At 36.7% G+C, this 26194-nt stretch overlaps 1 protein-coding gene across 4 annotated transcripts in view; it reads right to left on the bottom strand.

Annotated features, from left to right (window-relative positions):
- The window catches only part of LOC117984616 (uncharacterized), a 127334-nt gene that overhangs the window by 70035 nt on the left and 31105 nt on the right, over window positions 1-26194 (bottom strand). For all 4 annotated transcript variants that reach the window (XM_069500167.1, XM_034971235.2, XM_069500166.1 and 1 more), the window contains exon 2: window positions 13887-14264. In XM_069500167.1, the coding sequence (XP_069356268.1) occupies window positions 13887-14264 (378 nt within the window). The remainder of the gene's footprint in view (window positions 1-13886; window positions 14265-26194) is intronic.

Raw genomic sequence — 26194 nt, 5'->3', positions numbered from 1 at the left:
TTATATGTTTTCTGCATCGTCACTTACCACCAAGGTGAAATTGCAGTCAAGAGAAAACTTGTGTCGGCATAAAAAAACCTCATGCGCTTGTTTGCGTTCAGTACAATACGGACGTTTATGTCAATTGTCTTCATCTGAAGGTGCCCACTGAAGCAACCGACGCGCTATATAAAGTGGAACAAATGAACTATCTGCTACTCCCTGGAGTAAACTGCCACATGAATTTCATATCAAACTAGTTGCTCTACGGAACAGCGTTTCTCTCTACTTCATCAGTGCGTTTATTATTTTCATTTGGCTGACTATTTGCATTATAGAGCGTACTTTGACTTTGCTCAGACTTTACTTAGAGTTAAAACGCGACAGGATGTAAGTTCCATACTCCTTGTTTTAAACTGAAACTCTGTCTTCCAATTAAGTACGTCCTATCTCTTTATTATATTATTATTATTTATTATTATTCTCTCTCAGCCTTAGTATTACTTTATTAATAGCCTAGTGCTAGCTATTAGAATATGTGCATCTTAAGCAAATAAAAACCACTTGCTTTAAAGGCGTTTTCTTTTTCAGAAAACCTCTGACATTATATTTCAGGGTGCTAAAGTTTCGCAGTAATATTAAATTTTCTTTAACCTTTCAAAGTTTATTTATTTATTTACTAGCGGATGCCCGCGACTTCATATGCGTGGAATTAGGTTTTTTAAAAATCCCGAGGGAACTCTTTGATTTTCCGGGATAAAAAGTAGCCTATGTCACTCTATTTATAATAAGGGTACTGATTATTTCATAAGATAAAATTAGTATGCTTTAAAGGTGAAGACAACCTTCGTGAGGAAACCTGCTTGCCTGAGAGTTCTCCATAATGTTCTCAAACGAGTGGAAGTCTGGCAATCCGCACTTGGTCAGTAGGTACTTATAGTGGTATGACTTACAGTACGCGGCAGAAAGTAATCTACATCGGCCTTTAGAATGACATGTCGGCTTTGTAGAGCGTTCTCTCTGTCACTCATACCTATGTGACGTTTTATTGGTCTCAATGACAGGGACAATGCTCTTCAAATCTGCTATCTCCTTCTTAATGTCGATGTACATTGCTTTCTGCCGTGTACCTGTAAACTCTTCTCGTTCTGAGAGGAAACACGTGCTTCTGGTAACGGCCAACCGTCTGGCTATGAGATGAGATGATGATATTGATGATGAAGACTATTTAGTATAATATTTACACAGAGGAATAAATGGTAGAATATTTAATCTTCATAAAACGATTTTAGGGAGAATATTATAATCTAGGAATAAATTCACCGTCGGAAGATAATGGCTTTACATTTTACCGCAGCCTAACCGTTTATTTAGCGACTAGCAACCGCCCTGGCTTGGCTCGGATGAACTTTTTCGAAATTCTTCTCAGCGGGGGTCAACGTTAAAGAAAAAACCTGCTAGCTATAGTTATCAGGTTTTTAGAGAACCAGTGATTTAACTGTTCATTGATATTGTCTGTCGGTCAGCTTTAGCTCGCACTGGTTTTACCTACTTTAACCTACTAAGTTTAGTCATACTTCCTACATACAGACTCACAAACTAACAAATTTTACCTCTTTATAATATTACGCATCTACCTCATATTAATTTCAATGCCTGAAGGTGAAAAGAAGCACTTTTACAGGAAAAGCGCTCAAAACCCGAAATTAAAAACGCTCAAAGTTAGTATGAAAAGAGCGAACAGACCATAAGGCTACTCGGGGCAAAACTGTTTCCGTGCTAAAATACGTTACTTATTCGTAACTTGCAAACAGCTCTGAATCCTGAAATGTTTATAGCCCATTCCGATGTTATTTGCTACATGAAACCCGTATTTTCATACCTTTTTTAATGTTTCAAGCAAAACGAGGTCACGCCAAAATTGAGCTGCAGCCTTTGCGCTCCTTAAAATTTCCGTATGGCATGCCACATGCAAAGAAAGTTATTTGAAAAAGATTATACTACTATACTATAAGTATGGTTTCATTAATCAATATCAATAAAACAAAGGTGAATAACCTTCGCTAATGGCATGTTAATTGGCAACCCGCTTTACGAAATGATTTGTAATTTATAATAACCAAATGATTTACTATCTGTGATTTGAAAATTCATGCAGGTGATTATTCTCTAGATAGGTATATACTATATAGGTTAACTATAGTAAGCGACAGGTCGAGGTGGCAATCTGGGTATGAAGTGGGGGCACGCCCCGCACACCCGCATGTCACCCGCGCTAACCCGGTCCCCACTCCGATTGCCATCTCGACCTGTCGCTTACTAACAGCAAAACTGAAAAGAAAGTCGAAATATAGGCTAATGAGATTTCCGTGCAGACATTTTTTCGATTTTGTATTTTTTCATCTACAAAATACTTACTTTATTGTCAGCTTGCTATCTTTACAATGTGTTCATTTGAATATTTAAAAAATAGACTTTCCGAGCAAAAGTTAGTACATAATGTACTAGTTCTCCCACATTACTTCGTCTGCGCTGATTAATAATAAGTAGTAATTACCTACATAATATAGTCTAGGCCTATGCAAAAATTATATCAATCCGTTGATCCAATACTCTGTTAAGACACACAAACTAAAAAACATACACTTTCGCAAGATTTTGCCTCAAGTTGCTAGCTGTTTTAAGCTGAGGAAGTAGCGGGCATTCATTGGTATTAAACTAAAATAGAACTCTAAGAATTTTACAAACTCTGATAAGATTAAAACTCAAATATAAAGTCTAAAGAATAAGCCGCTCGTCTATTAAACCATAAAGTTTTCTTGTACGCCCGAACTTTGAAACATACTTAGTTTAAAATTTCGGTTGACTCAACACAGTGAAACGACGCGAATTTCCTTTTATCGAGCGAAATTTTATATGTACCTACTATACGATATATTAACGCGGAGTCGACGTAATCGGAAATGGCTTTGTTGGTACCGTGTATTATTAGATATAATATGCTACTGTAAAATAATCTCTATTTTCTCATGTAAGAAAATGTCTATATTTTAAATCAGCGTTAGAAAAATTAATCTACCGTAAATCGAACTTGGAACCACTATTTGTAAAGCGAGTATTCCTAAACCACAAAGTTAGTAAGTAAAGTAAAGTAGTAAAGTACAAGAAATCGCAACCTTATATGAAGCTAAGAGAGGAAAGCCTCAAACGGTAGTAAATGATAGGACTGTAGAAAAACGAATCTGCTACCTTAAAGCACCACATCCAGCAACCGAAATAATACAGGACTTTAGAAAATTGGAAGATATGAGCGCTGAAACCATCGAGAAAAATGATTTGACAGGCCTAAGGATATTCACCGATGGTAGTAAGATTGATGGCAAAGTAGGAGCAGCCCTGTCTTGCTGGAAAGACGGGGATGAAATAATGATTAAAAAATTTCACCTCGAGTTTTATTGCACCGTTTTTCAGGCCGAATTATATGCCCTTTACCACGCCACAGACGTAGCATTAGAGTCTACAGAACATACGGTGAATATCCTTAGTGACTCAAGATCCGCCTTAGAATCGATCCGAAGCCCCAACACATATCATCCCCTTGCCTTTATGGTAAGGGAGAAACTCCGAGAGGCCAAAGACCAACGTAAAGATGTGAGATTGTTCTGGGTAAGGTCGCATATTGGTGTAATAGGTAACGAAAGAGCCGACCATCTGGCTAAAGAAGCAGCACAGAAAAACACAACTGTGGACTACGATGCCTGCCCAACTTCTCACGTAAAACGGATGGTCAGAAAGAGGTCGGTACAACTGTGGGACCAAAGATACGCAGAAAGTAAAAACGCGACTCTGACAAAAATATTCTTTCCGGATGTAATTGGAGCATACAAGGTCTTAAATAAAATCAAGCTTACACCAATCCTCGTGCAGACATTAACAGGTCACGGTGGATTCGGGCAATATTTATACCGTTTTAAATGTAAAGACAACCCCACCTGTGACTGTGATGATGAAACCGAGGAATCAGTCTTACACATCTTAACAGAATGTCCTAAATTTGCCAAAAAGCGGTTGGAACTGGAATATACCATAGATAGCAAGATAAATAAAGAAACTATACCTGTCATTATATCTAACAAGAAAGTAAGCAAAAAATTCCTAGAATTTTGTGAACAAATAACAGGAAAGGTGAAACTGAAAAATAACACTAGAATAAGTTAATACTAAATTAGATTATAAATATCTAAAAGAGTATTAAAAGAAGAATATAAAATGTAATTAGCAAAAAAGAAACTGTACATGTAAATAGGTAGTATAAGAATTAATAAAGTAAGAAAATATGTATATTTATATTATATATGATAATGTAATATTATACATAAGAAAAAAAAATAGCATGTAACATATTATTATAATAATGAATGACAAGCTGAAAAAAAAATAAACGTAGCTGTTCATTCTCGTCCAACAGAGCAAGGCAAAAAAAAAAAAAAAAAAAGCAAGCCATGTCAGCTATAAAAGGTCTCCGATCATCATGTCGGAGGACAAAAAAGCGGACACACAAAAAAAAAAAAAAAAAACACAAAGTTATCTAAAATGTACCCAAAATTACCTATAGTACGCGACGGGTCGAGATGGCAATCAGGGGTATGAGGTGAGGGGACGCCCTGCTTGCCATGTCGACCTGTCGCGTACTATAGGCACTCATTTTTACATGACCGTCCAAAAAAGGAGTGTAATATTTTCATTGTTCGTGTATGTATGGTGTAAGTTTATTCCATGAAAACTTCTGAATGCCTGAATAGATTTAGATAAGTATATCGTTAGAATTCTTACATCATCCCAAGTAACACCGGCTATAATTTTTTTAGCCGCAATATGGCACAGTTTTCAAACGTGAAAAAGTTTACTTTTTAGTTCGTTTTTTGGCAAGTTTTTGAGCATCGAGTCATGAATGAAAAGATATTTCAAAGCACCATTTTCGTTTACAAAATAATTGTCCAGACATCAAGAAGTTTAAATCTCCAATTATCACAATCTTTACGAATGAAATGCTACGATTTAATTCAATGGGCGAAACACGAAAGTATCGGACGAAGGAATGTAGGAATCATGCGAAAGGTTCGGAAATCCAGCATTGAGATAATAATAGGCCATTTTCCATTTTCCTTTCCTTTCCCGCAAAACGGCTATACATCAATGTCAAGCCGAGTCCAATCTTCGAGGCAAATTGGGATTAATAATGGCTAACAAAGAAAGAAGCCCTCCGCATTTATTCTGCTGATTACTGAAACAAATTGACAAGCAAAAGTTTTGGTAAAGGGTAGGATGAATGGATGTATAAATTACGGTAGGTATTGTATGAATATTGTAAGACTTTTTTATTGATACTGGTGTTACCTATAACTCAAAGTTATAAATATACAACCCATCGGAAATATCTGCGAACCTGGCTTAGTGACGTCATGCAATGTGCTTGCGTTGGCAACGGTACTGGCTACGGTAGGTACTGGTAGAACCTAGTGTTTATATAGTCTTTGGGTACTGGATAGGCGAAAATGGGCGAGCTGCGGGCAAGCGCGAGGGGGAAGCGCATTCCAGCGAGGTGCGCAGATATTTTCGACGGGTTGTAAATATCTTACGCCGGAGCTCACGTGATTAGTTGGAATATGCCCGACTAGTTTCTACCCCGTTCGGGGCTTTTTCAAAGAGCTTCACAAAAAAATGACAGTTTCCTAAACGAAAGTTTCCTTTAGTTGGTCTGTCTAACCAGTAACCACTGGATAGGACTTATTCGTGGTTACTACGTTTCCAACCATGATCAGCTCTCTATACTTTCATTGGCGCGGAGAGCAATCCAAAACAACTACGGATGCGTTGAAAATGGAATAAAGGCGTGTTTTATTAATTTGTAGTTGAGAAACAAATCCATGCGTTTGTGTGTTATGCTATAGGTATAGATGATGACTAAAAACAGGACCCCATGGAAGGACTTCATTTACCGCAAGATGTTGCCGCGCCAGGGATGGACCGACTGGAGAGAGAGAATACTCCAGTTTACTTCTGAAGCTTCCCTTTATATATTATATCTAAATGTCTAAAAAGAAAAGGTGACTGACTGACTGACTGGCTGATCTATCAACGCTGAAAGTACTAGATGGATTGGGCTGTTTGGCATGCAGATAGCTATTATGACGTAGACTAGGAAAATAATTTTTGAAAATTCAATCCCTAAATAAGTAAAGTGTAAGTTTTGTAGTCCACGCAGACGAATTTGCGGCCATAGTCTCAAGATATTTTAGCAAGGATTCACTCATAACGTGCTCTCTAAGTTACCAGATATCACAGATCTTCACGGAAATTGAATTCTTGAGCTTTTATATTCTTGGAATATCTGTCAAGGAATCATGTGCAAGAATTGCTTCAGTAAACAGCGATATTTATCGAAAATATTGACCTACAGTAACACTTTCGGAATATGGAGTTTTCATGTTGAATTCAGCACAAATACGTTCGTAAAACCCAATAAAGTTATGATATCTTACGATGCCAATTCGGTGCTATTGGAGAGTATTTATGGATCTAACACTCCCGTTTTATATGTTAGAAAGGAAAGAAATAAATCCGAAAGAACTTTTAAAAATATTTTTGTAAATGGGCGATTTCTGAAAAGTAGATACCCCGCTACCAGTGTAGGTACTGGGAACTGGATATTGGTACCTTGGTAAGTATTTAAGATAAATAGGTAAACGTATGTATATTAGGTGTTTGGGTTAGGTAGGTACTAAATTATCTGACAGTAAATTATGTATTTGTTTCCCCTGCAGTGCTTGACAACAACTGTCTGCAAAGTTTTTACGGCCATTAGGACAGTACGATTTATGATAATGGTTCGCGACCAAGTGTGAATTTAGCTATACAACTCTATTTGCATTCACCATAGTGCTAAGAAACAGGGGCGGCCTCAGGGGGTGGCAAGCAGGGAAAACACCTGGGGCCTCGCTTTTGTTAAGCGGTAAAGTAGGGGTTTGAAATATGTGTAGACCACGCAGACGAAGTCGTTGGCATACGCATTATATACCTAAAACTAGTGTACCTATGCCCGCGATTTCGTCCACGTGGACTATATAAATTTCGAACCCCTATTTTAACCCATTATGGGTTGAATTTTCAACAAACCTTTTTAGCGGGTGTCATAGGTCATATTAGTAGCCATATCCATGCCAAATTTCAGTACAATATGTCCAGTAGTTTGCTGTGCGTTGCGCTGATGGAGCAGTCAGTCAGTCATCTTTTCTTTTTCATATATTTAGATTTTTAAACTGTAATTTATTTATTTATAACCTTCGCAGTTCTCGTCAAGCATCAAAGATAAAAATACTTTCAATTCACATTAACTCGACAAAGGATAAGGGCCTCGCAAAGATTTACCGCCTAGAGCCTCGCAATAACTAATGCCGCCCCTGCTAAGAAATAAAGACATGAAATCGTCGGTAAAGTGTAGTGACTTTTGTGGTCGTTTGGACAGCAAAATTTATGTCACAGACTGGCGAGTGGCGACCAAGAGTTAAATTTAGCTTTACGCGGAATACTTTAAGGTGTCCTAAATCTATTTTCAATAGGAGTGGAAACTGGGAGATAAGTTGTCCTTGACCCAAAGTTATTTGGAGCAGGAGTGACGTCATGGCTACGTCGCTGATATCCAAACCGGAATGCGGCTGAACGAACGGGCCAAGCATGATCTCGGTCTGAATTACTATATCCGTTTCAGTAAACCACTTTCTAAGTTTATTAATTTGAGTACCTAGTTTAACAATTTGTACCCGACAATTAAGATTAGTGTTATGTTAGATTTCGTGTTTCCCAGAGCCTAGAGTTTAACGTGTTGCGTGATACCTGGTAATTCTCACCGCTAGTTGGTCTTAATTTAACTATTACTGTGAACTATTTCTAAAATGGTTTAGAAAAATGATAGTTCAGTAAGTTTTTTTTAATTTTCTATATTATATAAGTACCTACCTATTTAGATAACGATTGATTTTTCTCGCTTTTTTTTGTGACAAATTTTCGCCCATTCTCATGCGGTGCCATCTTCTAACTGAAGATGAACTACGTTTCCTAGTAGGTACAGCGTTTTTTCCAACTTTCTTACCGTCGATGATCAACCGTGGAAACTCGTAGAGAGACGAAGTCTATCTCGTTTCACGCATAAAAGATACTTATACATATTCAAGGCTTAAGTATCGCGATTCAAAGTTGGCTCAGATATCGCATTTCAAACTTTGAATAACGTACTTCCGCTCACAAGTTGCGCACTTGAAAAAGCAGAGCTACTCGTAACAAAAATGTTTTCACAGAGACAAATAACAGCAGAATACTAACTAGAACCGTGCCACCGTTTAATGAAACCTTTTTTTGATTGCATCGCATACTGCATATGAAAAATCCGAATACTTTTTAACTAGTGGTAAAACTGTGAACATGGTCACTTTTAACGAGCTAACTGCGTTTTGTTCCTTTTTCGTGTCTAAACAAAAACGTGTATATAAATGTTTGCATTTATTAATTTTTTCTAAAAGGTACAAGTAGGTACGCTTTCAAACGCACAATAATTTTAGTAATTCTGTGATGCTTGAGCAAGGACAGATGTAGAATGTAGTACAACGTATACCTTAATTTTTTTTGTATTTTTTAATGTGCCCTACTTTATAGCTTTTTGATTGCAAAAAGTTGAATTCAATTCACATAACAACGACCCAGATTTCTTTTTTATTTTAATTACAAATACCAAAAGGGCAACTTACGAAAGCTTTTCCTGCCTTTTGAAGTTAAATCTTCAGCTGTAAAAATTCAATCTCAGTTAAAAAATTTAAATTCTCAGCAAAGAAAAACGAGGGATTAAACCGAACTGCGCTTTAAAACGCGACTTCATAAACCACGGAAAAATGATTAAAGTGAATCTCATTTCCATAAAATTACTGCGGTGTTGGTTTTTTCTGGCAGTCAACTGAATGAAAGATAAGGAACAAAAAATATGTGAAATGCTCACGTTTTATACCACAAGGGATAAAATACATAATATGTTGAAGATAATGGTTAAAAACGAAAACGCGATCACTCTGTTAAAAGTTTATTTGACGTAAAAAAAATCAAAGATTAGTTTTCTTAAGAAAGCCGTCTAAAAATTTCAAACTACTAAATAAGACAAAAACCAATCATAATGGTACCTATACACCCAAAATAATGTATAATTTAATATTTTATTTTATCCTATATTGTTTATAATGGCAAATATTAATTAATAATAATCGCTTTCGGTGATTAATTAATATTTCGCCTGCAGCAATACATTATATTATTGTAAAATAATATAAACGAAGACTACATCTTATAATAATTTATATCTTTGCACAATTCGCATTCCATCAGAATCCTTTGTGTAAGAAATCTTAGCGACATAACGCTTCGCGTAATTGACTCTCCAGGTTGCGGGTGGCTGTGGCATAAGAGTTTGCTCGCCTTTTTTTGAGCAAAAGATTAACTCAGCCTTCTTTTTTAATATACAGGCTTGCAGTATTCCCTATTCAGGAGAATTTTAAAAAATCTAGTCTTTTTTGTCAGTCAGAGACAGGACTTCTTTTTGTATTAAGTATTTAGATTTTAGATTACTCGTTCGATACATACATGAGTTGTATACCATGTTATAAAGTTGTATGCAAAACTAATGGCCGCCAGTACACCACGCCCGTCTTCCCGGATGCTCTGAATTATGTGATTATTATACAGTGCAAGTGCTCGCCTCGGAATTTAAAGCCCGTTCTATTACTTGCTCTATTAAAACGAGATTTGTGGGTTATGATTATGACAATGCACGTAGTTACAACTTGGCCTGGTTATTAACAATGCCAATTGCCAAGTAGGCAATGATAATAAGCGTTCATATTAACCCGCTACTTATCTTCTTGATGGGATAGATTTCTACAAGCCAAAAATATGATAAAGCAATAGGAAATCCGTACTAATATTATAAATGCGAAAGTGTGTCTGTCTGTCTGTCTGCTAGCTTTTCACGGCCCCAACCCTTCAACCGATTTTAATGAAATTTGGTACTTACAGAGTTAGCTTATATACCGGGAAAGGACATATGCTACTTTTTATCCCAGAAAATTGAAGAGTTTCCACGGGATTTCCAAAAACCTAAATCCACGCGGACGAACTCGCGGGCATCAGCTAGTAGGTAATAATTAGTGTACAAAAGTGAGTTAATTAGTTTGCGTGCAATCAACAAACCTATCAAACGAATGAAAAATAGTCAAAAAGTGTAACAAAAAATTAACATTATTTATTATTGTTAAAAGTACCTAATCATCAAAATTCAAACGTGTCGATTAAAATAAGGAAATATTAATTTTATAACCCATCGCAAAAATAAGTTGCTGACATGTAAAAGGGAAAGGCAAAGCTTTTTTAGTCTAATTGAATGCCACTACAAGTTTTCATATAACTTAACTAGACTCTCACTCCAATCGGATTGAAATTCTGAAAACTCCTTTTTAATAATACCTATCACTTATTAAAAAACCAGCAAAATCTCAAATGTTTGAGCTACGTAAATATATCAGTCTGCAAATTTGTCCTTTTATGTGTCTATATAGAAATACAACAATTTTACTCTTTTATACATAAAAAATTATGGGCACGAATAAAAATGTTCTAAGTCGTAAATGAAAATCTGTTTAGCTACCGTTTCAGCTCTCCCCTACAATCTGGAGCGGCACCTTATCGGATTACGAGATAAAACTGCTAATGGCTGGGGGATAAGGCAGCGATCTTTTACTTTGGACATGGTTGAAAAATTAAATGTGCTTCCAGGAAAGAGATATAGCTATCGTGCCTCCCTGGGATTACTTTGAACCTTTCAGGATCTTATCAATCATTCTGTTTGTGTTACGTACCTATTAAATACTAGGTTGAGGTATTTTTTGTTATTTCACAACGGTCAAATTTTAGTTGATCAATTTTAAGATGTCCATGATTTCATCCACGTAGATTCAGGTTTTACAAATCCCGTGAGAACTCTTTGATTTTCCGGGATAAAAAGTAATTCGGGATGCAAGCTATCTCTGTACCAAATCTCGCCCAAATCAATTAATCGGATGGAAAAGGTAAAAAACCGACAGAAAAAACACACTTTCGCATTTATAACATTAGTATGGAATTATGTAGGTACAACGATAAATACCTACTTATGACTTGTTTAGGCTACGACGAAAAGTAAATAGTGACGTTGTGAGTGTATTTTTGCGTGAACGGCTCGTAAAGTTGATTTGGGAAAGAACGAGAAGGCAGATCTAATTCAGCCCGTGACAGCACTATAACTTTACTCCTCGGCTTTCACAGCTCCGTAGTCCTGTGGTGACCACAATCCATGTAACTGGAACTATCGACAACTAAATTCGGCTCATATTTAACGTAGTACCTTTTTTTATAATTAACCGACTTCAAAAAAAGGAGGAGGTTCTCAATTCGTCGGAATCTTTTTTATTTTTTTTATTTTATTTTTTATGTATGTGCCCCGATTACTCAAAAACGCCTGAACCGATTTTGAAAATTCTTTTTTTGTTTGAAAGGGTATACTTCAAAGTTGGTCCCATTTCAATTTGGTGAAGATCTGATGAACATCTTCGAAGATAGATACTGGAACTCCTCAACGGATAAGAGTAAATTGCTCGCGATCAGTGTAATAGCTTAGTAAACAGTAGATTTTTAACCAGTCATAGCATAATTTCATGGGGCCACTAAAAATTGTGATATAAAATTTTTTTACAAAAAAAATAAAAACCGACTTCGTTACATAAACACTAAAAATTTAAAAATAATTTAATTTATTACCGAATATATTATGTATACAAGAGTTAATATAGTTCCATAATAATATTTTTTGGGGTCGGTGCCAATGAGGTGCCATTGTGGAGTCCCATAAAAATATGAAAGCTAATTGGCACCGGCACCAAAAAGTATTATTAGGGAACTATATTAACTCTTGTATACATAATATATTCGGTAATAAATTAAATTATTTTTCAATTTTTAGTGTTTATGTAACGAAGTCGGTTTTTATTTTTTTTGTAAAATTTGTTTATTTATTCATATTAATTTTACAAAGTTTCCTACATATCTATCTCGCCAAACTGGTAAGCCAGTTTGTTGGCGAGGTGGCGCTCTTAATACTAAGTACATAACTTACTACTATATTTCCTTAACGCTATTCATACACCTATATCTATTGTTATAATAAAAACTGTACTACATACTAATTTAAACCTACCTACTTTACTAAAAGATAAACTAACACAATTGAGTATACTAACAACTTACTAATAAATAACCAAAGAAAACCCAAAAACACAAATAAATAATAAAGAAGCATGATAGTCAGTTAGAGAGTCCCAAAGTAAGTGTTTCTTTAACCTCTTCTTAAGGACTTCCTCACTGAGCCTATCGATATCCTCCCCAGCCCAACCGATTGCATTAAATATTTTAGGAACTAAATATGCGCTTATTCTTCCACCGTAGTAGTTATACATTTTTGGCTCTACAAATCTCACCTTCCTATTTTTCCTAACATTATCCCTCATTTTAACCTTTTTTTTAAAATTTGTTGAGAAAAAAATATTTTTTACTATTAAGTATTCTACTTTCCTGTTAACAGGTAAAATTTTCAAGTCTTTAAAAACACTTTCATATTGCCCTTTGTATTTTTTCTTCTCTTCTCTTACCTACACCTGTTACATCCATAATTCCATACTATTACTATCCATATTCACTTTCACAGAGTAGAATTTTTCCAGGACTAGGTATAATGCGCAGTGCGCTCTAAAACGTATTTTTCCTGGAATTTATTTTTTAAAATTCCTGAAGTAGAGATTAAAGAGACGTCGTACTTTAGAAATTAATTGACATATTATATGAATACGATTTAAATTATTTCAAATATTAATATGTAAAAAGTAGTAAAGTCCATACTCGTATAAAATGATATCAAAGCGTATGTATGCGAGCTTTTATGAAAGCTCCATAATCCCGCTTTGAAAGAGCGCTAAGTTCCAATTCCATCTACTTTATTTACTTACATCAACTTTTCATACCCTAGAAAACACTACTCGGATCACCAGACTTTAGTAGCTAGAATTAGCTTAAGTTTTATGAAGTGAAGGTCTTGTCTGTAGAGTATACCTCGCATCCGCTATGAAATTTTGTATTTTTATTTTTAAGTCCGTTTACAATGACTAAATTATTTTATTATTGCCTGTAATAATGTAAAATAGAGTCTCATATTATCTTTCCAGTTCCCTTCAAACGTAACAAAAATATATTAAAAAAAACAGGGTCCCTTAATACATAAAAATGTATCAAAAGTATTGACTCACTGACTGATTCATTAACGCCTAGCCCAAACCATTGGACCTTAAAGCCGAAATTTTCTACAGAGCTTTCCTTTCTAACATAGGCAAGGGATAAGATAAGGCTGATATTTCTACGAGATAGGGAATAAAGAGAATTTATATTATGATAGAGCGAAACTGCAGGTGGCCACTAGTTATAAATAAGCGCAACTTTGTAGGTTGTGCTATGCCCAGCTGCCGCTGCGCGACGTAGCAGGTTGCCACAGAGTAAATTGAATATAGCAGGTTGCTGCCTAGACCGAGTAATGCGCTTTGCTATTACTATATCTAGTCTATATGAAAACCGTTTAGTGAGGATCTCGCCAAAGAGTGAGAGAGACTCGTATCACGAGGCTGGCGTGCTTAGTGAGTGAGATTTGTGTTCTAGAACAAGTCTGCCATTTCTAATACAACTTAGCTAAATGCAATGCCTGTGATTCTAACAAAGTGATTCATCAAACTTACCAGATTTAGTCACCCGATACCGCAAACCGCGTCCGCTCTTCGTATGGCACCGATTGTACGTCCCAAACTCTCCATAGTTATTGTTCACACGGCTGTAGTCCGCTAAATGTCGGTTTCCATCCAAATGGTTGGGTAAAGACCGATTCCAGCCCATAGAGTCCCCGACAACGGAGCCGCAGACCGACGACTCGGTCTGGCTCTTCGCTTCGCCATTGCAGAGGTCCCCGCTGGAGCGCGCTCGCCGGCCCTTGAGGCCCTTTGCGGAATGTTGGCTGATATTTGAGCCCATAGCGAGGCGGGACCTCAAGAGGGCCCCGCCGCCCGCATCGCGCCAATCTTCTTGGGTGTCGCTATCGCTTGTCTTGCAGGCGTTCTGATCTGGAACGAATGAAAATCCAATTAATCCACGGAATGATCATCATCATTATCAACCTATCGCCAGCTCACTACTGAACACCTGTGTCCTGTCGAAATGAGAAAGGTTTTGCCCAGTCTACCATGCTGACCAAGTGCGGATTGGCAGACTTCACACACCTTTGAGAACATTATGGAGAAGTCTTAGGTATGCAGTATCTAACGATGTTTTCCATCACCATTAATGAAGTGCGGCTTAAAACGTACATATTGGTATGTACGTTCAAAAATGTTATTTGCCTGAGTGTAAAATATTGACGAATCAGTAAACTGTACAACACTAAAGCGATTTTGTAGATTACATCATCATTTAATATTATAAATGGGAAAGTATATTTGTTTGTTGGCGTGCTGGGTTGTCCGTCAATCATGCTGCAACGGAGCAATAAACTGACGTGATTTTTTGCATGGTTATAGTTAAAAATCTGCAGTGATATAGACCACTTTTTATCTCGGAAAATCAAAAAGTTCCAACGGAATTTTTATAACTCTAAATCCGTCAGCTAGTCATCTAGAATGCTATAATTACAACATTTTTGATGGCTAGATACAATACCACTCTTCAATAGTAAAAGTAGTTTCCGTATAATTTATCATAAAAGAACAAAAGATCTTCAATAATATTATGCACCAAGATGAAGTTTTTGAATAAAACAGAATCGTTTCCAAAGTTGCTTATGCCGCATTCGTGATTGCGTTCGCGAATTTCGATTAAGTAAACAATGAAGCTTCGGTATTCAGATTGCAAACTGCGAGTAGGTACGTTTGTCAGCGATGGAATGAGACCCAGTGAGTGCCAGACCTTTGTTATTTTATAAAAGCTGAAAGCTTTTATGCGTATTGTCCCCAACACAAGGAGAAAAGATCAGCGACTATGAAGTTTGTATCAGGGTGGTTTTGGCAGACAACAAGTAAAAAACGTGTAAAAAATATCTTAAGTCAAAGTATAAAGTGTTTTTTTTTTAATTTTCTTCGGAATAGTATTAGAAATCACTTCATGCATTGCCAGACACTTAGTATCGTGGTAACCCCCTGCCAGACACCGATAAACTTTTGAACTTTAAGGCCAAAGCCACCATGATCCAAACTTCATGCTCGCTGATCGTTCCTCCCTGTTTTGGGGACAATACGCCGAGAAACTTTCAGCTTTTATAAAAAATCGACGGTCTAGCACGTAATAGCTCTTAGTCCAGGTACGTTTGTCAAAGATCTTTTACCTTAAAATTCAACGTCTGCCACGAATGTCTTCCAATAAAACAAACTGTCTTATTTAGACTGATGGGAAAGGTTTTTTATGCGTGTTTTTATTTCGGTGCCGTGCTGAATGTAAATATATCCATTCTAATATCAATCTCCTCTGTACGATGTGATATAATACATCTACTCGTGTGATAATACGTCCTTTGCGACATATTTTTTGTACGTTGCTTGGTAAAACTAAAAGGTCATGGTCACGAATCCTTTTGAAACGTTCAATCTTATCAAAATCACCTAGTTCTCATCACTCATGTGACGATGTCCATTTAATCAGATGCATTTGGAATCCACTACTTACAACTTTTTTATTCACTTATTTTCGAAAATTACTTCATTGAATTAGAAATAAAACAAAAAGAAAATATGGACAATTTAATAGTGGTTTACTAACAATAGGCCCCGTGTCATATCAGGAAGACAGCATCAAGACCGGGAGCCGCAGCAGAAACAGCTGAAAACGGCAAGCGGCGCAAGTATGCCTCTCTTATAGATAGTTACATTTTTGTGCCGTTTGCCGTGGAGACCCTGGGGCCATGGAGTCTTAGTGCTAAAAAAAATTTACGAGACATTTCACCGCGATTAATAGCCTCATCTGGTGACAGAAGGGCTGGATCATTTTTTGCGCAACGGATCAGCCTGGCTGTCCAGCGCGGAAATGCAGCCAGTATTCTTGGCACCATTCCACGCGGTCATGATTTATATAGTAATTAGATAAGGCTAGCTTTAAGTTTTATTGCAATATTAAAAAAAAAAAAACAATAGGCACAATTTTCTAGACATTTAATGGAAAATTACAAGATAAGCTTACGGGCGTCAAAAAGTGTACTTACGCGAAAATCACGATCACAATATTGGCGTACATTGGGGCCGATTCTCTTGTACACAATCTCTAAACTAAACTAAATTAACAGGTCTAAATCTAGTGCTCTCCTTTTCCGCAAGCAACATTATGAAAGGGATAGTAATAGATTTAGATGTACCATTTTAGTTTAGTTTAGAGATTGTGTACAATGGAATTAGCCACAATATCATATTATTGTATTTTACACTTTGATATTATTTGAATAAGGTCAATTTTACCTTTACAATGTAATGTTTCGCTATCCCGCACCTGGTTCGCGCGGGGGCTGTGCGAGTCTGCGGGGCATCCCTATCCCGATGGCCATGTCGACCTGTCGCGAACTATAGGTACTTTTCTTAAACAAAATAAAGTTGAATCGACACTTGCTGTCAGATTTTGTACTAGGTACGTATCTTTTCAAAAGGTGGTTACTTTATTTAAGTTCTAGACTGATTAATTTACGATCTTGCTGTGCTACTGCAGCTTAGTTATGTACAAGGCTTTAATATGCTATCTTCAATTGAATAATGAATATAGACCGCCACTAGCCAGTAGCTACTAATTCAGACATGGCCGCGCAACGTTTTGATGAGCACTGCAAAATGCAAAGTACCTGCACAGTAGTGGAACGACCGTGTTCATAAATCACGTAACAATTTGAATGGTCATAGCTGATTGTAAGCACTCTTGTAAACAAAACGTTGTACCTATCTGCTAAATCAGTGCGATTTTGAAAATGTTATAATTAGGAAGCTTTCGGCGTTGTCCTAATACAACGCGATTACGCGATCATCGCAAGTTCGCGCGAATTTTACTCGTACTTCAAACATACTGATCTCGAATAGGAGTCCTAATAATATTTGGTGTTCGCACGATGATCGCGTATTCTCGTTCTATTTAACGCAAGCACGCGATGGTCGCATCGCTTACTCGCGCGATAATCGCGTAATCTCGTTGTATTAGGACGACGTCTTACCCTTAGATTTTCATATAACTTATAAAACTTACGTAAAAATTTATATCGTAGAATAGGAAATCTATCTTCAGTTTAAAGACTTAAGAATTAGTTAATCTATTGGACAAAAATCTTAATTGAGATACAATGCGAGTTACAACTTTAATGAGACAGTTTGCCTACAGCAATATAATGCCTTATTATCATAAAACCAAAGATTGATACCTATAAGTTGGCTTCGGTACAAGCTGGCAGATATGCGTAGGTACACACTACACACTAACACTACTCTAATCCCACAAAGTTCGTTTTTCAGGAAATAAGTAACGTCTGGCGGTCCTAGGATCTTGCTTTTTATCAAGTATCTTAACTATACATTGAATTATATGTACTGGAATTATAATATTTTTATTGTTATGTATAAACTGTTCCATTTGATGTCCACAAATGCATTATCGTTAAAACAAAATTTAATGTTATGTATATATCTCAACTTCACTCAAGCCTTGGATGGAAGTTCTTTAATGGCTTTAAAATGTTTCAGGCGCTTGTACTAGTGTTTTTGTCTTCAACTAAGAGAAAAGAAAGATAACACATAACTCTTGAACTTTAAACTTTAAGGCAAGTTTCACGAAGTTTTATCTCTAAGGCCATTGTAACTTTGCAAGAAGTATTTGCTTTAAACAGCTCTTTAATTGTAATATCCGTGTACTGCCATAAATTAAACAGGTTAAACCAAGACGGGGAAGATTTAACTTGGATCGTTAGTGGTATACCTACCAGCTTATACAGTAAGTTTGCTTCTTAATATACCTTGGATACAAGTAGAGCTAGTGTAAACAAGCCGGCCAAGTGCGAGTCAGACTCGCGCACCGAGGTTCCTTACTACAGTCATATTTTTTTGACATTTTGCACGAAAATCAAAAACTATTACGCACAAAAATAAATAAATAAATCTGTTTTAAAAATGTACAGATAAAACCCTTTCATATGGTACTTACCCCACTTGGTATATTAATTTTACTTTGATACTTGAACAAACTAATTATTATTAAACACATTTAAAAAAACTTGTGATGTAACCACAAATTTACGGTTTTCGGATGTTCCTTTAAGATGTCTATTCAGTGTTGCCTTGAAGGTATTTAGGTTACACGCGGCAGAAAATATGGACGCCGGACTAAACAAGCATTTAACGTTTAAAACGACCTAATAATATAATCTATGTTTTTAGTAAAGTAATGAAGCGTAAAGTCCTTTCTGTGTCATGCAACAGATACGTCCTTGCTATTGTTCAAAGGACTGACTAAATTGTTCTTGACATTTAGGTGTGCAACAGTTGTAACTTGTTCCTACCCAGAGGGTGCACCGGAAAAGAGAAATAGCGCTAAGAAAAATAAGTAGAGAGTAGGAAAATACTGATGCGGTGTAAACTTAGTCACGAGCCGCCATTTTTTTGGAGCACGCTCGTAAGTGTGAAACTCTGAAAATGTGCGAATCTCCACGCCAATATCTATGTAGTTTAGGTCACTAGGCATAATAATGTGTGACACACAAGGGTACTTTGGCTTCACTTTGAATAATATATAAATATATCTGGAATATTGTAATATCTTTGGGTGCGGTGTATGTATTTTTTGCATACTATGTAAGTACGTTTATGTATATAATTTAATTTAGTAATATTAGATACTATAATTTAATTTAGTAATATTAGGTACTTTAAACACCTTAAAAATGAAAATAAAGGACAGACGCCTAAATTTCAAAACTTTGCTTCTACCCGAATACCTTACCATCTAGGTACCGACTACCGATTCTAAACAATATTTGTACCAGAAGTGTGATTTTAATAGATGAAGTTAGAGACAAATACTAGTTAAGGCAGGAAACCATTCGTATTAATGGTTTGAAGGCAACGCGAACTATGGAATGCTTCCTTCCGATTTGGGTCGCTGCGAAATCACGCAAAGACAATTACAAGCTCAGACAAACGAATCGGAGCGTCTCTTACTACTTTATTACGTCATTTTCCTCGCTCTTCGTCGGAGGGGTTCTATTAAAGGATATTAGGACAATTCTTATTCGTGTCTTTTGTTCTGTCAAAAATGTTTCGATGTCTTGGAAGTTTTGGCCCATTTTCTTAATTGTCGCTTTCAATCTTCTTCTTCTAAATATATAAAAGGAAAAGGTGACTGACTGATCTATCAACGCACAGCTCAAACTACTGGACGGATCGGGCTGAAATTTAGCATGCAGATAGCTATTATGATGTAGGCGTCCGCTAAGAAAGGATTTTTGAAAATTCGACCCCTAAGGGAGTGAAATAGGCCTCCACGCGGACGTAGTCGCGAGCGCGCGTAAGCTACAAAATAAGTTCTGTACTTATCACATTTTAAGCGCAAGTTTTTTTGCTTGGTAAGAAATGCGAGGATTTTTTTGTTTTCTTGATCAAAAATCAAATTATTTATCTAGTTAGTATACCTACTTCTATATATATCATAGTCAATTGCAACAGTAAAAAGTATATATTATTATGTTCATAATTTATTGTTTTGCCAAGAGAAGGCCATACAAACAAATAGCTAAGTAGGTATCTCTATTTAGTTGAAGGAATCAATTAACACTATGTCGAAAATTCGCAATAAAAGAAAATAATGCATGAATGAAACATTGAATTAGTAATCTACTTGAACGGACTAGATAATGCGACGTCTCGATTTAGGTCGCGATAGCAAATAAATACAAATGAATTGGAGCGTCTCCATTAAAGTGCAAGATCCCAAGACCGCCAAACCTTACTTATTTTCTGAGAAAGAAAATGTGTGGAATAGATTAGTGTGTACCTTTAACTTACGTGTTAGGTGCTACTCTGTGTTGACTGATATCTTTAAATTTGCCGTTGGCTCGAGCTAGCAAATATGCGTACGTCAAACAACGAAAATAATGTAGATCGACATTTAAAAAGAGATAGCGGTTTTGTAGAGGATTGTCTCTGTCGTATATAGGTATGAGTGGCAGAGACAACGCTCTACAAAGCCAAAACCTCTTTCTAAAAGTAGATATACATTATTTTCTGCCTCGTACTGTACACACTAACACTACACTATCCCACATATTTTTTTCTCATAAAATAAGTAACGTCTGGTGGTCCTGGGATATTGGATCATTAACTTTACTATTCACATAATATTTCTATGTCAAACATTGAACTTCTTGAATCTTTCACAGGCTACTTTACGTTAGGTAGCAAGTGTTACATTATATTATTATAAAAACCGCCCAAGTGCGAGTCGGACTCGCGCAAGAAGGGTTCCGTACTATTATCTATAAAAACGAGCAAAAAAATCACGTTTGTTGTATGGGAAACCCCTTAAATATTTATTTTATTCTGTTTTTTTAGTATTTGTTGTTATAGCTACAACAGAAATACCTACATCATCTGTAAAAATTTCGAATATCACGGTTCATGAGATACAGCCTGGTGACAGACGGACAGATAGACGGATGGACAGCGGAGTCTTAGTAATAGGGTCCCGTTTTACCCTTTGGGTATGGTACCCTAAAAAGGCTTTTCACACGCCTTTTCTTATGCTACCTATAGAATGGTCTAGCGCTAGTTTCTTGTATTACAAACGGACGTTGTATTTAAAACCACATCGATTCATGCGGTTGGCCCCGATCCAACCCCTGAATACCATTAAAAAAGCTTGACATGCGAAAGCAAAATTAAAGCTTTTGTTAGAAATTACAAAGACTCCTAGATTGCCTCTTATTGACTCAACATAATGCGGAGTCGCGTAAAGAGGGACTCTTTGTCCCTCAACGTATTCTTATACACTAGGCTAAGAAAATAGCTTTGTTCGCAATGTTAGCGTATAATGAAGATATTTTTTTTACAAAACATTGCCTTGATACGCCTTCTTGTGTAGGTATTATTATTATATTTTTGTAAAATAATAAGCAATGATAAGGTCCTTTACTACAATAATATGTTGCCTGGTAGTCACTTTGGTGTATCACTAAGTAATATATTCGAAAGTGTGTTTGTTTATATCTGTTGATTTGTCCTTCAATCACACCGTAAACGAGCAACACATTAACGCGCTTCTTTTGCATGGATTTAGCCATCGATATAGAATCTAGGATATAGTTAAATACCTGGAGACTGATATAAGCTGCTTTTTATCCCGGAAAATCAAAGAGCTCCCATGGAATTTTCAACACTTAAAACCACGCGGGCGAAGCCATCATCCTCCATATTCTAGTAGGTATATATATGTACATGTCATAACTCCTATGTAGGTAATTGTCTTTTCTTTTAGGCGGTAAAGGGTTTTAATATATAAATAAAACAAATTAATTATAAAATTACCTAATAAATAATATTTTTTTACTCGAACTCGAACCATGGACCTTATAGCTGAGTAAATGGCCACTAGACCAAAGAGGCAGTTAAATACATATTTTATTAGACCCTATGGTGTACAGTACGCAGCCGAAAGTAATGTACCTACATCGACCTTTAGAATGCCATTTCGGCTAGGTATGTAGAGCGTTGTCTCTGTCACTCATAGCTATATGACGTTTCGTCGGTCTCCACGACAGGGACAACGCTCTACAAATCTGCTATCTCCTTCTAAAGGTCGATGTACATTACTTTTGGCCGCGTACTGTAAGTATATTGAAAAGCCACCAAGCCAAGTGTACCTAACTACCTACAGCAAAAATTGAAACGGTTCCAAGAAATTCATCGCTACTTCTTCAGATCGTAAAATAAACGAGTTTGATGCATCAACTTACTTATCTAACCTTCTACCGTAGCTTATGCAGCTCGTGCGGTTTTAATAAGGTCAAGGCTTTCATAACTTCCACCTAAAAGCTACTCGTAAATAGCTTACTCGCTTCGGCTATTTGGGCTTTAAAATATTTATTACATTTTATATAGGAAAGAAATGTTTTTCAAAAGTCACTTTCTTGACTGTAGGTAACTCTAACTTTGACCTGGTGCAGTGGTAAGCACTGGCAAACGAAACAAAAATGTAACTCCCGATAAGAGAGCTAGAGGCGTTATGAGTTATAGCATCAGCTAGGATATTTAAAACCAAAACTAAAGCGGACGTAGTGCAGTCTATCAAAAAATGTCTGATGATAACAATAAATGGCGTGGCGTGAAGATCTGTTAAGCAGTGATCTGCTTTACACATCTTCGCTCTGCTCTGCTTGTGTGCAGTGGACAGGGATACTAGGGGTGCGTTTTCACTGAAGCGGTACGGATAATTACATACATATTATGTGTTCAATAGATCAATCCCGTTAAAATATGACTTTCCAATTTTAGACAGCTCTCAACAATCTGATTCGCTATACTTCACTGAAAATGCATCCTAAGAATTCCATTAATTTATTTACAACCTAGCAATCGTTCTCTCAGTACCCTCCGAGAACCTAATTCTGTTCAGAATCGAATTTCAATTAAGTTGACGGCAAGTTTACGCGAAGCTTGAAGGCATTCCAAGAAATTGCAAGAAATCCTTTGGAACTGCTTGCTTTAATGGAAATAATAAAACAAGGGAGTAGTAAAGTTTGTGAGACTTGAATTCGGACCACTTAAGGGACTCTGCCTCTAAGATTAGGAGACTAGTCTGAAACAAAACATGTATAATAGGTAACAACCATAGAATTATAATTAATTGGGCAGAAATGGTATACCTACTGCGAGATAGGCGTAACGCTAAGTTTTAGCAACGCACCTGTTTTATAATGATTCGAAAGAACTTATCTCTAGCGTCCCATGCAACAATTAAACTATAACGCAATGTAAATTAATCAGTAACGCGGGAAATGCGTGTTTTTACAATAACGTGCACTGATGATTTTAAGCTTATTTCGTGGTGTAACGACATACTTTAATGTAGATAACGGGTACATACTACGATCAATTCAATGTTTTTATTTGTCGATGTTTTGTCGAAAACGTGCACTGATGTTTACTACACAATCTTCGCGGCGGTGTTCGGTCCCTATATTATTGCTATACCTATTCTGGACTCTGTGGTGGTGGTAAATAACCTTTGTAGTGTCGGTATTCGGTTCGGCTCGCATAATATAGGCTCTACGCACACACACCGAATTAGATCTTTCAGATAGAGGCTTTTCCCAATCGAGCTAGTAATAAATTCTATTGTATGGATGCTACGGATGCTACTGAAGCGATAAATCATCGAAGTGTCAAAATGTGTGTTTGAAAAGCACGAAGTTTGATACGACGATTTTTTTTCTAAAATCTCAATGAGAAACGGCCCGTAACAAAAACAGGTACATTTTATACGAAATTAATAATCGACTGCAACCTAAGTTGCGAACATCACCTATTTAGTACAGAAATAGTTTACATCCTGGAGAAAGATAACTACATAAGGTTTTATTATTTTATCCCGACAAATCAAAGAGTTCCCATGGGATTTTTTAAAACACCTGGGTATTCTATTCACGCGGATGAATTCGCGGGCATCGTCTAGTAACCTAAACATACGAAAGGAAAAGCTGATTGACTGACTGACTGGCTCATATATCAACGCACAGCTCAAACTACTGGACGGATCAAGCTAAAATATGGTGATGACGTGGACATTCGCTAAGAAACGAGTCGCGCATTAACTAGAAATATACATATGTTAAAAAAAAGATTCCGACGAATTTAGAACCTCCTCCTTTTTTTAAAGTCGTTTAAAAAAGGTAGGTAGGTACGAAAAAGATTGGCGACGACGTTTTGTAAAAAACTGTCACTCCCACTGCCTTTATTTTGCAGAGTTTTTAATTGCATTGGTCGAGAGCTGACGCCGAATGCTAATGCATTCATCACAAACATCGAGAAACTACGTCCAAAGCCGAGCTTCATTGAGTCTATAGGATTACCATGCTAAAGGCTTCATTCAAATCGCTCACCTACTTTTCAAGAAATCAAGTCTGAGATAGCTATTATACATATATTTTGCCTTTATGTATCTACCAGATACCTATAGTCCACGACAGGTTGAGATGGCAATCGGGGTATGAGGTGGGGGGACTCCCCGCACACTAGCACGTCACCGGCGTAATCCCGCACCAAGTTAGCGCGGGGGCTGTGCGAGTGTGCGGGGCGTCCCCACCCCGAGTGCCATCTTCCGTTTCTTCCTCTGAGCTCTGGAGAGTATTCCTTAATTTTTAAGTAAAAAAACTTTAAATTCAAGCTTCGTCACCGACATGTTAATATAGAGCCTGGAGTGCAGCTAGATGCAAAAACTAAACTAATGTTACTAAAATATTCAAACCCGTTTATATTAATGTTAGCAGTTAGCACTCTTATAAGTGTCATTTACCTTAGTAAAGTTGTCAATTAAATACGTAATGTACATCGGCCTTTAGAATAACATTTCGGCTTTGTAGAGTGTCTCTGTCACTAATACCTACTTATATGACGTTTTGTCAGTCTCAACGACAGAGACAACGCTCTACAAATCTGCTATCTCCATGTAAAGGTCGATGTACATTACTTTCTGCCACGTACTGTAAGCTAATTAGGTACGTAAACAAAACTTACAGGTGTAATCGCGTGCTAATAGTCAAAGTGGCCGTGGTGGCCACATATCAAGTTGAAATTTAAACAGCTTCAAAAACATGGCACAGGGTAAATAAACAAAATCGAATCAAATAATTTCTCACTCAAACTGCGCCAAACACAATCGACTCTGTAATTTAATTATTGAATTACTCGACTGCTTGGACGATTTAAATCGTCCAAGCTCGACTGCAAGGTGCTTCATTTAATAAAATGAGATCAATTCTCGCAATTGCGTTTCACTTCTTTTCAACTATGTACACGCTATGCGAATCGTATTGTTCAAATTGTTTAGCTACTTCTGCAGCATTTTTGACAGTATAATTAATTAATGTTGCACGCTGGATTCGCGACGGGAAACCGCATAACGACCAGTAATTTACATTTAGTATTAGCAAAGAATACTAGCTATTCCCCACTAGGTGGACGGACGACATCAGAAGCGTCGCAGGGAGCCCGCTGGATTCAGGCGGCGCAAAACTGTGGCGTGTGCAAGTTCTTACAAGAGATCTATGTCCAGCAGTGGACGTCTATCGGTTGATGATGATGATGACTAACTATTATACTACGTAAATAAGCGCCACTCACTCTCCCCACAACCACAACGTTCCCTAACTATAAGGAGTGTAATTAAGGCTCGTTTAATGATATTCACGCCACTGGCATTTTCACGCATTTTTAGGGTTCCGTACCTCAAAAGGAAAAACGGAACCCTTATAGGATCACTTTGTTGTCTATCTGTCTGTCTGTCTGTCTGTCGGTCTGTCAATAAACCTACAGGGTACTTCCCGTTGACTTAGAAACATGAAATTTGGTAGGTAGGTGGATCATATAGCTGGTATTAGGAGAAGTACCTGAAAACCGCGAATTTGTGGTTATATCACACAAAAAAAATTAAATTGTGGTTATAAGCCAATAATTAGTATTTTCAATTTGCGAAGTAAGATAACTATATCAAGTGGGATATTATAATATGAAAGGTCTTCACCTGTGCATTCTAAAACAGATTTTTATTTATTTTTTATGCATCATAGTTTTTGAATTATCGTGCAAAATGTCAAAAAAATATGGCAAATGGCAGGTAGGTAGGTCTTATAGCACTAGCAAAGGAAAAGATCCGAAAACCATGAATTTGTGCTCACATCACAAAAAAAAGATGTGTTTACGAAGAATAATTTACTCGTACTAAATCACATACCTATAGGAGACGCAGTCTGTCATTAACTTGCAGTGCTCTACAA

This window comes from Maniola hyperantus, chromosome 8 (genome assembly GCF_902806685.2).
Source record: "Maniola hyperantus chromosome 8, iAphHyp1.2, whole genome shotgun sequence".
Lineage (NCBI taxonomy): Eukaryota > Metazoa > Arthropoda > Insecta > Lepidoptera > Nymphalidae > Maniola > Maniola hyperantus.
This window is presented reverse-complemented; position numbering and strand designations above follow the sequence as displayed.